This window comes from Hemiscyllium ocellatum, chromosome 38, assembly GCF_020745735.1.
Source record: "Hemiscyllium ocellatum isolate sHemOce1 chromosome 38, sHemOce1.pat.X.cur, whole genome shotgun sequence".
Classification (NCBI taxonomy): Eukaryota; Metazoa; Chordata; class Chondrichthyes; order Orectolobiformes; family Hemiscylliidae; genus Hemiscyllium; species Hemiscyllium ocellatum.
Window position 1 is genome coordinate 35,062,451 of NC_083438.1, and position 13,695 is coordinate 35,076,145.

General features: G+C 44.5%; 1 protein-coding gene across 4 annotated transcripts in view; it reads right to left on the bottom strand.

The window, feature by feature from the left end:
* Nucleotides 1-13,695, bottom strand: part of LOC132833880 (uncharacterized) — a 50,277-nt gene that overhangs the window by 12,509 nt on the left and 24,073 nt on the right. For 3 of the 4 annotated variants that reach the window (XM_060852533.1, XM_060852535.1, XM_060852532.1), the window contains exons 3-8: nt 13,518-13,671; nt 8,974-9,087; nt 6,890-7,003; nt 4,804-4,917; nt 3,144-3,245; nt 693-740 (exon numbers count right to left, since the gene is read on the bottom strand). In XM_060852533.1, the coding sequence (XP_060708516.1) occupies nt 693-740; nt 3,144-3,245; nt 4,804-4,917; nt 6,890-7,003; nt 8,974-9,087; nt 13,518-13,665 (640 nt within the window). In that variant the 5' untranslated portion in view covers nt 13,666-13,671. Of the gene's footprint in view, nt 1-692; nt 741-3,143; nt 3,246-4,803; nt 4,918-6,889; nt 7,004-8,973; nt 9,088-12,433; nt 12,551-13,517; nt 13,672-13,695 lie in introns of those variants that run through there. The other variant, XM_060852534.1, reaches the window with a different exon arrangement.

A 13,695-nucleotide genomic window follows, 5' to 3' on the forward strand; every position in this document is an offset into this window, starting at 1 on the left:
AACTCTTTAAACACCTTATAGACACTCAAACTCAGTAAAGGGTCATCTGTATTTCCATGCTAAAAGTTCCTGATTTGTTTGGCTGTAAGCAGTTTCCACTCTCACAAGGTTCTGTGTACTCATTTAATGCAATTATCTTCAATTAATGTCTCTCCCCAGTGACATTTAAACAAGCTGCCACCTATGCTCAGTATTCATATCAGTCAAGGTTCGCTTAAACTCACCTTAACATCCTGAGAGGATTTCTTCCTTTCTGACACCACAAAGGCCGTCTGCTTCTGGAGTTTTTTTCTGAGTAACTCAGGACTTCTCCCTTCTACCCTGACTATTTGGAGACTGCTAAACTAAAAGCAGCTGTACTGTTGTTGACTTTTTCTCTCTGAATGAACCCATACCAATGTCCCTCTCTCTTTCTGCATGGGTTATAACACTCAAATGAACAAATATTTTAGCAATTGTCTCCACAGTGGTGATTAGGTCATCATTTAACAGAAATTATGAGGTTGCATGTCATACTGAATCTTAAAATTGGCCAGAAATTGAGCTGGTAATATGAACATTACTGTTAACTTTATCAAGCAGCACAATAACAGGAGTTTTCAGCACTGGGATCCCAGCCCTCTGAATCTATTCAACATCCAAGCAACATTTGTTGTTCTTGTCACTTATGTCCATCCAGATTTCCACCTTACCTTCCAGGCTGACCTCAGAATCAGTTGAGTCTTCGCCCCAGCTCGAATCTGTCAGAGATTCAGGGAAGAAGCAGATGTGAATTAGGAAGCTGTTGCTGAGACGTGTGGCAAGAGTTGGTAGTTGTGGAGAATAGGGCAGTTTTTTTGCCTCAATAATGACAGTGTATTGGGAATTTTATTGTGTAATTTAAAAGGTGCCCTCAACTCTTAGTAAACATTTGCTTTTTTGTATTTTTCCTGATTTGACTCAAGTCCCAATATACCATGCGGGCTGTTGGAATTTAAATTCAATTAATAATATCTGGAATGAAAAACTCATTTCAGTATTGGTGACTAGGACAACTGATGCCATTTTAAAAATCTGACTTACTCATATCCTTTAGGAAGAAATGGGTCATCCTTACCAGTTCTGACCTAATGGCAACTCCAGACTGCCCACGGTATTGTGGATGATTCTTAACTAGCTTCTGGAAACATCCAGAAAGCCACTGGATTGAGGAGCAGACAGCAATTAGAAATCACTGAACATGAGCATCCAAGTTGAGAGGGTAATAGGAAAGGCAAATGGAAAGGGAATGGAGTTTAAAAATGGGAATATCTTTCTAAAAATACACAAGGAACTAATCAGACCGTAGCTGGAATACTGAGAACAATTTCAGCCCATTATTGAAGGGAAGATATCCAGGCATTGGAAGCACTGCAGACAAGATTCACGAGGCTGATATTGGGAATAAAGGAACTGGCTTATGAGGAGATGTTGAACAGGTTGGATCTGTACTCATTAGTGTCTAAAACAATGAGAAGAGGCCTTATTGAAAGATAAAAGATTCTTTGGGAACTTGACAAAGTAAATGTGGATAAGTTGGTTTCCTCTTGTGGAAGAGTCTAGGACGAGAGACCAAAATATCAGAATCAGGAGTAGCACAGGCTGACATCCCAAGAAAACCAAAATCAATTTGAGAGCTTAAAGTTTTCAGTATTCTCCTTTTTCTGCTGAATGGTAGTTGACCAGGTGCACAGTTCTGTGCTGATTTACAAATATTGATCTTCAGCTGTCACATTAAATCTACCCCATTAATGTGTGGAAACATTTACCCTGATAATAACCCACACCCTGGGTGGAGGCAGATCATGAACTAGAATAATTGTTAACCTGTCTTGACTGTGTACCACTTCGGTATAGCTGAAGCCAGAATGGGAACCACTCACCTTTCCAAAAAAGCTGCAAAGATTGACAAAGAGAAACAACAGATATGGGAGACTGCTCACTGGGTCTGTATTATAAAGCAGAGGTTGACTCCCTCTTTTTTAAAAAAACTGAAACATCCAAGGAGGGGTACCTCTCCCTATAATCTGTAAACAGTGTTTGAAAAGTGGTGTAACCTGCTTTTCAGCAATTTCAAGTAGTGAAACAAAATAAATCAACAAATACAATTCATTTATCTAACTCTACCAATGAACAACTTAACTAAGCTATTAACAAACCAAATAAATTTGTTCTAACTACTAACTATTTGTAAGTAATCTAACGGTATACTGTTCCAATAAATACAAGTCCCACTCATAAAACAAAACAATAGAATTTAGTCTCTCAAAATTACAGCCAGTTTATGTGTCTTCCAGCATGTTCTGTGCCTTTTCCATTGATTCTTTTGTCAGGAATGCCTCCTCTGTCATTGGTACCATTGTTATTTGGATGGTCCTTCTTCTAAGACACAGAATCAGTGGCTCGCACAATCATCTATTTCAAGCACTGATTGTGTTTAATTCTTGAAGATGACAGTTAGCACTTGGCTCCATGTCCAACTGCCTCCTCCTTTTATACCCGTGATGACATATCAATATTTCTTACAATAGGATAGTCCTATGTTGTCAAAACCATCAGATTTAAATTTAATAGGCTTTTGGTATCTTAAGTATCTAGTTCAAACTGGCTAAATTGAAAAGACTGGCATCTTGGTAAAAATCGTTGCTTCGCCTGCTAACTGTACGGCCACATACATTCATACATTTAAATCCCCACACATAGAAAAATCACCATCTTTCAAATGGCCCACATTATGCTCCCCCCACTCACACCCCTTTAGCATTTTACAATTTTTACAATTTTACAAACCTAATTCTAATTTGCTGCCTCCCAGTTTACAATTTCCTTCCCAGCGAAGTTGGGTAGAGTATGTCACTCGATCATAACTGAGGAACAGGTCTGTGTCAGACAGGGGTGGTGATGGGGATAGGCACCAAAACAGGGGCTTCCATAAAATTATAGCAGGTAAATTCATCAACTCATCAAGACATTAACCTGTCTCCAAAGCATAGCCATGGTATGTTACATCAGCCAGTGACAAACCAAATGAGAAGTGCCCAGCCCCATTCCAAACCCTAACAACAAGCCCAAAATACAAGATAACAAATCCAAACCACGCCCCCCCCCCCCCGTATATTACTTACCTTCATTCACAACGGTCTCCGGTATCACTCTTACCCCCATTTCAGTCAGATCCTGTGGTTTTATGTGCAATATTGAGTCAGTCATTTGAAAATCTTCTATATCTAAAAGAAGTGTATTTCAATGAGAAATGTTATGGCTGGGCATTGTGAAAATGGCAGGGAGGGACAAACAGGGCAGTTTTTATATCTCTCAAAGACCAGTACATTGTGGATTTATCCAGTATATTTTATCAGTACAGAGGAACTTAGATTATCTGAATATGTACTATCCAAATATCGGATTGTGCAAAGGAGATCTCGAGATCTTGATAGAAACATTGTATCAAAGACGTGTTTCCAACACTGTTGGCATCTTTTGTTTACAGTGATTAAATCTGAACTGGGCTTACTGAAATGCTGCCCGGACTGATGGGAGCCCAGGGACTGTCTCCAAATGACTGGCTTCTCGCCCTCTCTCTCCTCGCACACTTTCCCTTGAGTTCTACACAGGTGTGTACTCTAAACCCCCCTTCCCCAAATAATCTCTCCAACATTGTCGTGTACAGGGCAAAGATGGAACCTGTCAAAAAGTTGTGTGCGTGCGCGCGCTATTTGGAAACTCAACCCCCAAAAGGCAGCAGCAGTCTTGTGTTGGTGTCCAGTCTGGCTGCCCTGGAGAGGGGGTATGGGTGGGTGGGAGGCAGGCGGGGGGAGTGGTTGGGCGAGGAGCGAAGTTAGAGAGCTGGGGTGGGGGCGGTGTTGGACAGGGTTGGGGGACAGGGTTGGATGGGGCAGAAGGCTCGTACAGTGTGCTGCTGCCTAGTGTCCTGAATGGGGACCAGACTTAACAGAAACTCCGAGACCCAGAGGAAAGGCATTGAATCAATTAACCGAATATTCAATTATCTCAACAAAATAGTTCCCGCCCATCTCGTTCAGATAATAGAGGTTCCTCTGTATTGTATTCTGAGCAGACACATGCTGTGTTGTATTTTACCCTATTTTTCTCCTAGTTCCTCATCATATATTTTTCAGGTATCTGAATCTGGATATCCAAATCAATTTGAGGGTCCGCTGGAGTTTTGGGAGCCCACCTTTCCTCCAGGAAAGATAACTGATGGGGTATTGAATTCTTGAGTCTCCCCAACTTCCACCTCCAACTGTGAAACACTCCCAATCACATTGTGGAACCATTTCCCTCAGCATTAATTAACGCAGTGGCTGGACAGCCACTGTGGACCAGAATACCATTACCTTGACCTATTCTTACGGATCCTCTCATTGTCTCGGACACTGTACTGTTTCAGGATGGGAACCACTCACTTTCCAAAGAAGTTTTAACAACTGTTCTTGGTAGTTGGAGAGGCAACACAACAAGGACTAGAAATATTATCATCAGAACACACTGGTACTGGGAGGAGTAGAAGAACCAGTCCCAGGTCACAAAGGGACAGGGAAACCCCATACTAGATCAGGAAGGGAACTCCATGCAGCTGTACAGATGGAAGTTTCAGCGCACTGAGATCTTTGGAGCTCCCAGCACCAAACAATGACACTCAAGCATAGGTATCCATAAACACCACAACCAAGAGTTTTCTGCACTGGTGACCCAGACCCACTGATGTATGCTTCTTAGTCCCATCACAGAGCCCCAACTTCAGCACACTCTGCTCTCACTTACATTTATCCAGGTTAGCATCGTTGTTTTCTGAGCTGTCCTCTGAATCAGTTGACACTTTGCACCAGTTCGACTGAGAATCACCGTCTAGTCTGAAGGGATCAGTCAGAGACTCATCTGCGAATGAAGAAGCAGGCATTAATTACAAACTTGCTGGTTGCCTGTTGTGGATACAGTTGGTAGTTATGGAGAACAATAGTTTCTCTATCTCTCCGACAACTCTGTTACCAGAGGAAATACACAAGTGTCAGAAACTGGAAGGTGGCTGGTACAGGCAGTTTTTAGATGTCGCAAGTGACCATATTTTGGGAGCCTTGATGTGGAGGTGCTGGTTTTGGACTGGATTGGACAAGGTCAGAAATCACAACAGGTTATTGTCCAATAGGCTTATTTGAAATCACAAGCTTTCTGAGTGCTGCCCATTCAAGGTGAAGTGAAGAGAAGCACTCAGACACAGAATTCATAATCTGAGAGATCAAAAGGACATGCAAATAGTGTGATTAGAGTGTTGAAGATCTTCTATATCTGAAAGAAGTGTATTTCAATGAGAAATGTTATGGCTGGGCATTGTGAAAATGGCAGGGAGGGACAAACAGGGCAGTTTTCATATCTCTCAAAGACCAGTACATTGTGGATTTATCCCGTATATTTTATCAGTACAGAGGAACCTAGATTATCTGAATATGTATTATCCAAATATTGGATTATGCGAAGGAGATCTCGAGGTCTCGATAGAAACATTATATGAAAGACGTGTTTCCAACACTGTTGGCATCTTTTGTTTACAGTGATTAAATCTGAACTGGGCTTACTGAAATGCTGCCGGGAACAGTCCTGGAGTGATGGGAGCCCGGGGACCGTCTCCAAATGACTGACTTCCCGCCCTCTCTCTCCTCGCACACTTTCCCTTGAGTTCTAACAGGTGTGTACTCTAAACCCCCCTTCCCCAAATAATCTCTCCAACATTGTCGTGTACAGGGCAAAGACGGAACCTGTCAAAAAGTTGTGTGTGCGTGCGCTATTTGGAAACTCAAAACACAAAAGGCAGCAGCAGTCTTGCGTTGGTATCCAGTCTGGCTGCCCTGGAGAGGGGGTATGGGTGGGTGGGAGGCAGGCCATGGGGGATGATCGAGGAGCGAAGTTAGAGAGCTGGGGTGGGGGCGGTGTTGGACAGGGTTGGGGGGCAGGGTTGGATGGGGCAGAAGGCTCGTACAGTGTGCTGCTGCCTAGTGTCCTGAATGGGGAACAGACCTAACAGAAACTCCGAGACCCAGAGGAAAGGCATTGAATCAATTAACCGAATATTCAATTATCTCAACAAAATAATTCCCGCCCATCTCGTTCAGATAATAGAGGTTCCTCTGTTTTCTATTCTGAGCAGACACATGCTGTGTTGTATTTTACCTGATTTTTCTCCTAGTTCCTCATCATATATTTTTCAGGTATCTGAATCTGGATATCCAAATCAATTTGAGGGTCCGCTGGAGTTTTGGGAGCCTACCTTTCCTCCAGGAAAGATAACTGATGGGGTATTGAATTCTTGAGTCTCCCCAACTTCCACCTCCAACTGTGAAACACTCCCAATCACATTGTGGAACCATTTCCCTCAGCATTAATTCACGCAGTGGCTGGACAGCCACTGTGGACCAGAATACCATTACCTTGACCTATTCTTACGGATCCTCTCATTGTCTCGTACACTGTACTGTTTCAGGATGGGAACCACTCACTTTCCAAAGAAGTTTTAACAACTGTTCTTGGTAGCTGGAGAGGCAACACAACAAGGACTAGAAATATTATCATCAGAACACACTGGTACTGGGAGGAGTAGAAGAACCAGTACCAGGTCACAAAGGGACAGGGAAACCCCGTACTAGATCAGGAAGGGAACTCCATGGAGCTGTACAGATGGAAGTTTCAGTGCACTGAGATCTTTGGAGCTCCCAGCACCAAACATTGACACTCAAGCCATAGGTATCCATCAACACCACAACCAAGAGCTTTCTGCACTGGTGACCCAGACCCTCTGGTGTATGCTTCTTAGTCCCATCACAGAGCCCCAACTTCAGCACACTCCGCTCTCACTTACATTTATCCAGGTTAGCATCGTTGTTTTCTGAGCTGTCCTCTGAATCAGTTGACACTTTCCACCAGTTCGATTGAGAATCACCGTCTAGTCTGAAGGGATCAGTCAGAGACTCATCTGCGAATGAAGAAGCAGGCATTAATTACAAACTTGCTGGTTGCCTATTGCAGATACAGTTGGGAGTTACGGAGAACAATAGTTTCTCTATCGCTCTGACAACTCTGTTACCAGAGGAAATACACAAGTGTCAGAAACTGGAAGGTGGCTGGTACAGGCAGTTTTTAGATGTCTCAAGTGACCATATTTTGGGAGCCTTGATGTGGAGGTGCTGGTTTTGGACTGGATTGGACAAGGTCAGAAATCACAACAGGTTATTGTCCAATAGGCTTATTTGAAATCACAAGCTTTCTGTGTGCTGCCCATTCATCAGGTGAAGTGAAGAGAAGCACTCAGATACAGAATTCATAATCTGAGAGATCAAAACGTCATACAAATAGTGTGATTAGAGTGTTGAAGATCTTCTATATCTGAAAGAAGTGTATTTCAATGAGAAATGTTATGGCTGGGCATTGTGAAAATGGCAGGGGGGGACAAACAGAGCAGTTTTTATATCTCTCGAAGACCAGTACATTGTGGATTTATCCCGTATATTTTATCATTACAGAGGAACTTCGATTATCCGAACATGTATTATCCAAATATCGGATTATGCAAAGGAGACCGCGAGGTCTCGATAGAAACATTATATCAAAGACGTGTTTCCAACACTGTTGGCATCTTTTGTTTACAGTGATTAAATCTGAACTGGGCTTACTGAAATGCTGCCAGGAACAGTCCTGGAGTGATGGGAACCCGGGGACCGTCTCCAAATGACTGACTTTCCGCCCTCTCTCTCCTCGCACACTTTCCCTTGAGTTCTACACAGATGTGTACTCTCAACCCCCCTTCCCCAAATATTCTCTCCAACATTGTCGTGTACAGGGCAAAGACGGAACCTGTCATAAAGTTGTGTCCGCGCGCGCGCTATTTGGAAACTCAACCCCCAAAAGGCAGTTATGTTGGTGTCCAGTCTGGCTGCCCTGGAGAGGGGCTATGGGTGGTCGGGAGGCAGGCAGGGAGGCGTTGAGCGACGAGCGAGGTTAGAGGGCTGGGGTGGGGGCGGTGTTGGACAGGGTTGGGGGGCAGGGTTGGATGGGGCAGAAGGCTCGTACAGTGTGCTGCTGCCTAGTGTCCTGAACGGGGACCAGACCTAACAGAAACTCCGAGACCCAGAGGAAAGGCATTGAATCAATTAACCGAATATTCAATTATCTCAACAAAATAGTTCCCGCCCATCTCGGTCAGATAATAGAGGTTCCTCTGTTTTCTATTCTGAGCAGACACATGCTGTGTTGTATTTTACCTGATTTCTCTCCTACTTCCTCATCATATATTTTTCAGGTATCTGAATCTGGATATCCAAATCAATTTCAGGGTCCGCTGGAGTTTTGGGAGCCCACCTTTCCTCCAGGAAAGATAACTGATGGGGTATTGAATTCTTGAGTCTCCCCAACTTCCACCTCCAACTGTGAAACACTCCCAATCACATTGTGGAACCATTTTCCTCAGCATTAATTCACGCAGTGGCTGGACAGCCACTGTGGACCAGAATACCATTACCTTGACCTATTCTTACGGATCCTCTAATTGTCTCGGACACTGTACTGTTTCAGGATGGGAACCACTCACTTTCCAAAGAAGTTTTAACAACTGTTCTTGGTAGCTGGAGAGGCAACACAACAAGGACTAGAAAGATTATCATCAGAACACACTGGCACTGGGAGGAGTAGAAGAACCAGTACCAGGTCACAAAGGGACAGGGAAACCCCGTACTAGATCAGGAAGGGAACTCCATGGAGCTGTACAGATGGAAGTTTCAGTGCACTGAGACCTTTGGAGCTCCCAGCACCAAACAATGACACTCAAGCCATAGGTATCCATCAACACCACAAACAAGAGCTTTCTGCACTGGTGACCCAGACCCTCTGGTGTATGCTTCTTAGTCCCATCACAGAGCCCCAACTTCAGCACACTCTGCTCTCACTTACATTTATCCAGGTTAGCATCGTTGTTTTCTGAGCTGTCCTCTGAATCAGTCGACACTTTCCACCAGTTCGACTGAGAATCACCGTCTAGTCTGAAGGGATCAGTCAGAGACTCATCTGTGAATGAAGAAGCAGGCATTAATTACAAACTTGCTGGTTGCCTGTTGTGGATACAGTTGGTAGTTATGGAGAACAATAGTTTCTCTATCTCTCTGACAACTCTGTTACCAGAGGAAATACACAAGTGTCAGAAACTGGAAGGTGGCTGGTACAGGCAGTTTTTAGATGTCTCAAGTGACCATATTTTGGGAGCCTTGATGTGGAGGTGCTGGTTTTGGACTGGATTGGACAAGGTCAGAAATCACAACAGGTTATTGTCCAATAGGCTTATTTGAAATCTCAAGCTTTCTGTGTGCTGCCCATTCATCAGGTGAAGTGAAGAGAAGCACTCAGACACAGAATTCATAATCTGAGAGATCAAAAGGACATACAAATAGTGTGATTAGAGTGTTGACAAGCCAAATAATAGATCTCTATAGATAATCAAGAGTGTCAGATGGCATGAGTAAAGCGTCAACAGCTGCACAGCAGGTAAGACCAAAGAAACCAAATGGTTGAAATAATATGATAGGTATGAGTCGCACGCCCAAGGCTCTAGCCAAAGTAACAAGTCATCTATAACTGTACAAGCTAATTAGAGAGATCATAATGAGTTATGAAAGTAATGGTGTCAAAACAGGACAGGAAGGAAGATTTTACAACTACAGTACAGTTTGGTGGGGTCACGTTTAGCGTGACATGAACCCAAAATCATGGTTGGGGCCGTCTTAATGGGTACAGAACTTGGCTATCAGTTTTCACTCAGTGATTGTGTTGTTATGGATCTTGAAGGCCACTTTCCCAAAGATTAGAGGCTGAATGTCCATGATTGCTGAATTGTTTCTTGACTAGGAGAGAACATTCCTGTCTGGTGATTGTTGTGTGCTGTCCATTCATCCATTGTCATTGGATCTGCATGGCCTCGCCAATATACCATACTTTGGGGCATCTTGCCTGCAGCTTATGAGGTAGACAGCATTGACCAAATCGCATGAGTATCTGCCATGTATGTGGTGGGTGACATTCCCATGTGTGATGGTAGTATTTATGTCAATGATCTGACAAGTCCTGCAGAGGTTGCTGTGGCACGGTCGTGTGCTGTTGTGGTTTATGTTTATCTGGAGGCTGAGTAGTTTGCTATAAACAATGGTGTGTTTCAGACTTGGTGGTTGTTTGATGGCATTAAGTGGAGGCATAGGGCTATCTTGTTGAGATATTTCTCACCACTGATGGCATGTTGAAGCCTGCGAAGAACATGGCATAGTTTCTCCACTCTGGGGAATTACTGGAGGATGAAGAGTACTCTTATCGAGTGTATCCTGTGTCTGTCTTCTGAGGACGTCATTGTGGTTTCTACGGTTTGGCCAGTCTGAACTGGCGATCAATGGTTGAGCGTCGTATCCCGTTCTTGGGTAAGGGTGTCTTTCAGCATCTTCAGGTGTTTGTCGCTTTCCTCATCTCAGCAGATCCTGTGTATGGACAGGACTTGTTTATAGGGGCTGGCTTCTTTAACATGTTTCAGGTGGAATCTAGAGAAGTGCACCCTCGTGAGGTTATTTGTGGGCTTGCAGTAAAATCAGGTACTGAGGTGACTATCTTTGATGGAGGTGTATATTTCCAAAGATGACACTGATTTCTGATGTGTAGAACATGGTAAGTCTGATGATGGCATGAAACTTATTTGTATCATTGTGTAGTTATTACAGTGATTTCTCACCGTGAGTCCAAAGGAAGAAAATGTCGTCAAAGTATCTGATGTATAGCATCTGTTTGAGATCCGGCACAGCAAAGAGGTTTTGCTTGAACTTGTGCACAAAAATGTTGTCATATTGGGATGCAAATTGGATCCCCATGGCTGTGCAATGTATCTGGGTGAAGACATGGACAAGCCCTGCTCATCCAGAGAGCAAGAGCGAGTGGGAGACAGAACAAGAAAACAGCTTCACAGACCCAGAGGTAGAGCCAGAGAGACAGCAACTGTGTAAATCTACAAGAGACTAGGCAAGTAACTGTAACATGCGAAATAGTATTAAAGCTTAGTTTCATGTTAAAGATTACTGTAACTTTGTTCCTAAAGTTGGGACTATTTTGTATTGGTACTGGTGTGTATTCATTTTCATTTGATCACTTTGGTATTGTGGGACACCTAGGCAAACTCCTTCATAACATTCTGGTCGGAGTTGTGTGTAACCTGATTCAAGTGTAACAGAGAACACTTCATCCTGGGATAACTGTTTAGCTGTGCTGTACTGTTCTGTATTGCTTTCTCACCCATCCCATATCCCATCCTACCACTAACAACTTCCATTCCCCCCTCCAGCTGTGATGTTGCTATTGTGTGGAAATAGCACGCCAAGAAAGACAAATAGAGGAGGGGACACCTTTTCTCTTGAACCCTCTTGCGGTTCTATTACCGGATTCTCGCATGCATAGTGAGTGTTTCTCTGAAATAGTTCTGTTTGTCTGTCCATCTGCCAAAAGATATCATCCTTTCTTCAGAGAGACAGCAAGTGCTGGAGAGGATTTTGACCTGGCCTGCCAACGGGGAATATCAGCACAAGCGAAGTTCTACGTCCAGCCATGATGGGATGGTGGGAGGGTAATTTTTGAAAAAAAGCGGAATGTGATGGCGGAACATTGGGGATGAACAGGGAATCGTGGCGGGAGAATACCGGACAGTAATTTATATCGCAGATTTCTTTGTTGCACAATTACTCAGCGGTTTTCCGGAATTGCCTTCTGTAGTGGTTATTAACTCTCATGCAGAGACCAGAGGAGAAACTCCTCGTCTATTTCCGCAATAACTGCACCGACCGCTGCTGGCAGTTACTGAGGAGGAAAGGTAACAGTGAAGGTGGAGGGTCACAGTGGGAGTGGGAGGGACAGGCGCCACTGGGTCACACCGGGAAGGGGGGGGGGAGAGAGAGAGAGACCGTCACTGGGTCACACCGGGAATGGGGGGATAGAGAGAGAGAGAGAGAGACCGTCACTGGGTCACACCGGGAATGGGGGGGGGGGAAGAGAGAGAGAGACCGTCACTGGGTCACACCGGGAATTGGGGGGGGGGGGGGGGGAGAGAGACCGTCACTGGGTCACACCGGGAATTGGGGGGGGGGGGGGGAAGAGAGAGAGAGACCGTCACTGGGTCACACCGGGAATGATGGGGGCAAGAAAGAGACCGTCGCTGGGTCACACCGGCAATGGGGGCGGGGTTGGAGAGAGAGAGACCGTCGCTGGGTCACACCGGTAATTCGGGGAAGGGACAGTTACATCAGGACAGGAGTAGTTATCCCCATCATCGGGTCACACGGCAGAACCGCGGAGGCATCTCTCCAGGATCGGGGTCCCAGATACGTTCACCTACCTTGAACCTCCGACCGGGAGCAATTGGCAGACTGGTCCGATTCCGTACTGGAGGAGCTGCCCATACCTGTTTCTCCAAGTCCGAGAGACACACATGAACATCAAAAAGTGAAAGCAACTCTCTTCCTCTCGAATGTCACAGAGCAGGAACATAACACCTCTTTCATTGGACAGGAAAACTGTCCTTCAGAGGCAAGTCGGCCAATCACTGATTGTCTGTCGAGGCTGGATACGGGGCAAGTGGCCTGCCCGATTCCTTCACCTGACCAAGTAGCAGTGTTCATTGTCAAAAAGCACACACCACCAATTAGTAGTCCAACAGGTTTATTTGGAGCAGTAGCTTTCGAAGCACTGCTTCTTCATCAGATAGTTGTGGAGCAGAATCGTACGACTCAGAATTTATACCAACAGGATTGTAGTGTCATGGAATGTAATATTAAACAAAATTAACCTGAGTCTTTCATCTTTGAGAATGATCATGTTAGTTTTGGTTTCTTCATATCTAAATCCCAGAACTTTTTTAAAAGTTACATTCTCAAGATAGCTTTTAGCAATGAGTGCTATCTTAGATCATGCATTGAAGGTGTGAGTTAAAGTTTGTCCATGATCCAATGTTAGGTCAGACTAATTCTATTTCTGAAGTGGGATTTACAGAATTTTACATGGATTTTTGCATTTTTTTTACAAAATAAAATATAATTCTGTAAGTACAAATTCACCCCACAAATTTATGTGTGTGTGGGAGGGGGTGGGGTGAGGGGTTTGAGTGTCTGTGAGAGACTGTGTGAATGAAATGGGGTATAAGTCTGAGAGGGTGCATGTACGCTTGCAAGTATGGGGGGTGTATGTGTGAGCTATGAGAGAGTGCTTGTGTAAGAGAAAGGGTCTGCGTAGGTATGTGGGTATGTAGGATGCATGCACGTGCGCTTGTGTGAGAGTGCAGTGCAGTGGGATCACCTGTAGTGCGACATGAACCCAAGGTCCTGGTTGAGACCATCCCCATGGGTACCAAACTTGACTATCAGCCTCTACTCAGCCACTTTGCATTGTTACCTATCCCGAAGTCCACCTTGCAGTATAGTCACCTGAAGGTCTGTGGCCAAATATCCCGGACTGCTGAAGTATTCCCCAACTAGGAAGGAACACTACAGGCTGATGATTGTTGTGAGGTGTCCATTCATCCGTTGCCGCAGCCTCTGCTCGGTCTCGCCAATGTATCATGCCTGAGGGCATCCTTCCCTACAATGTATGATATAGATAATA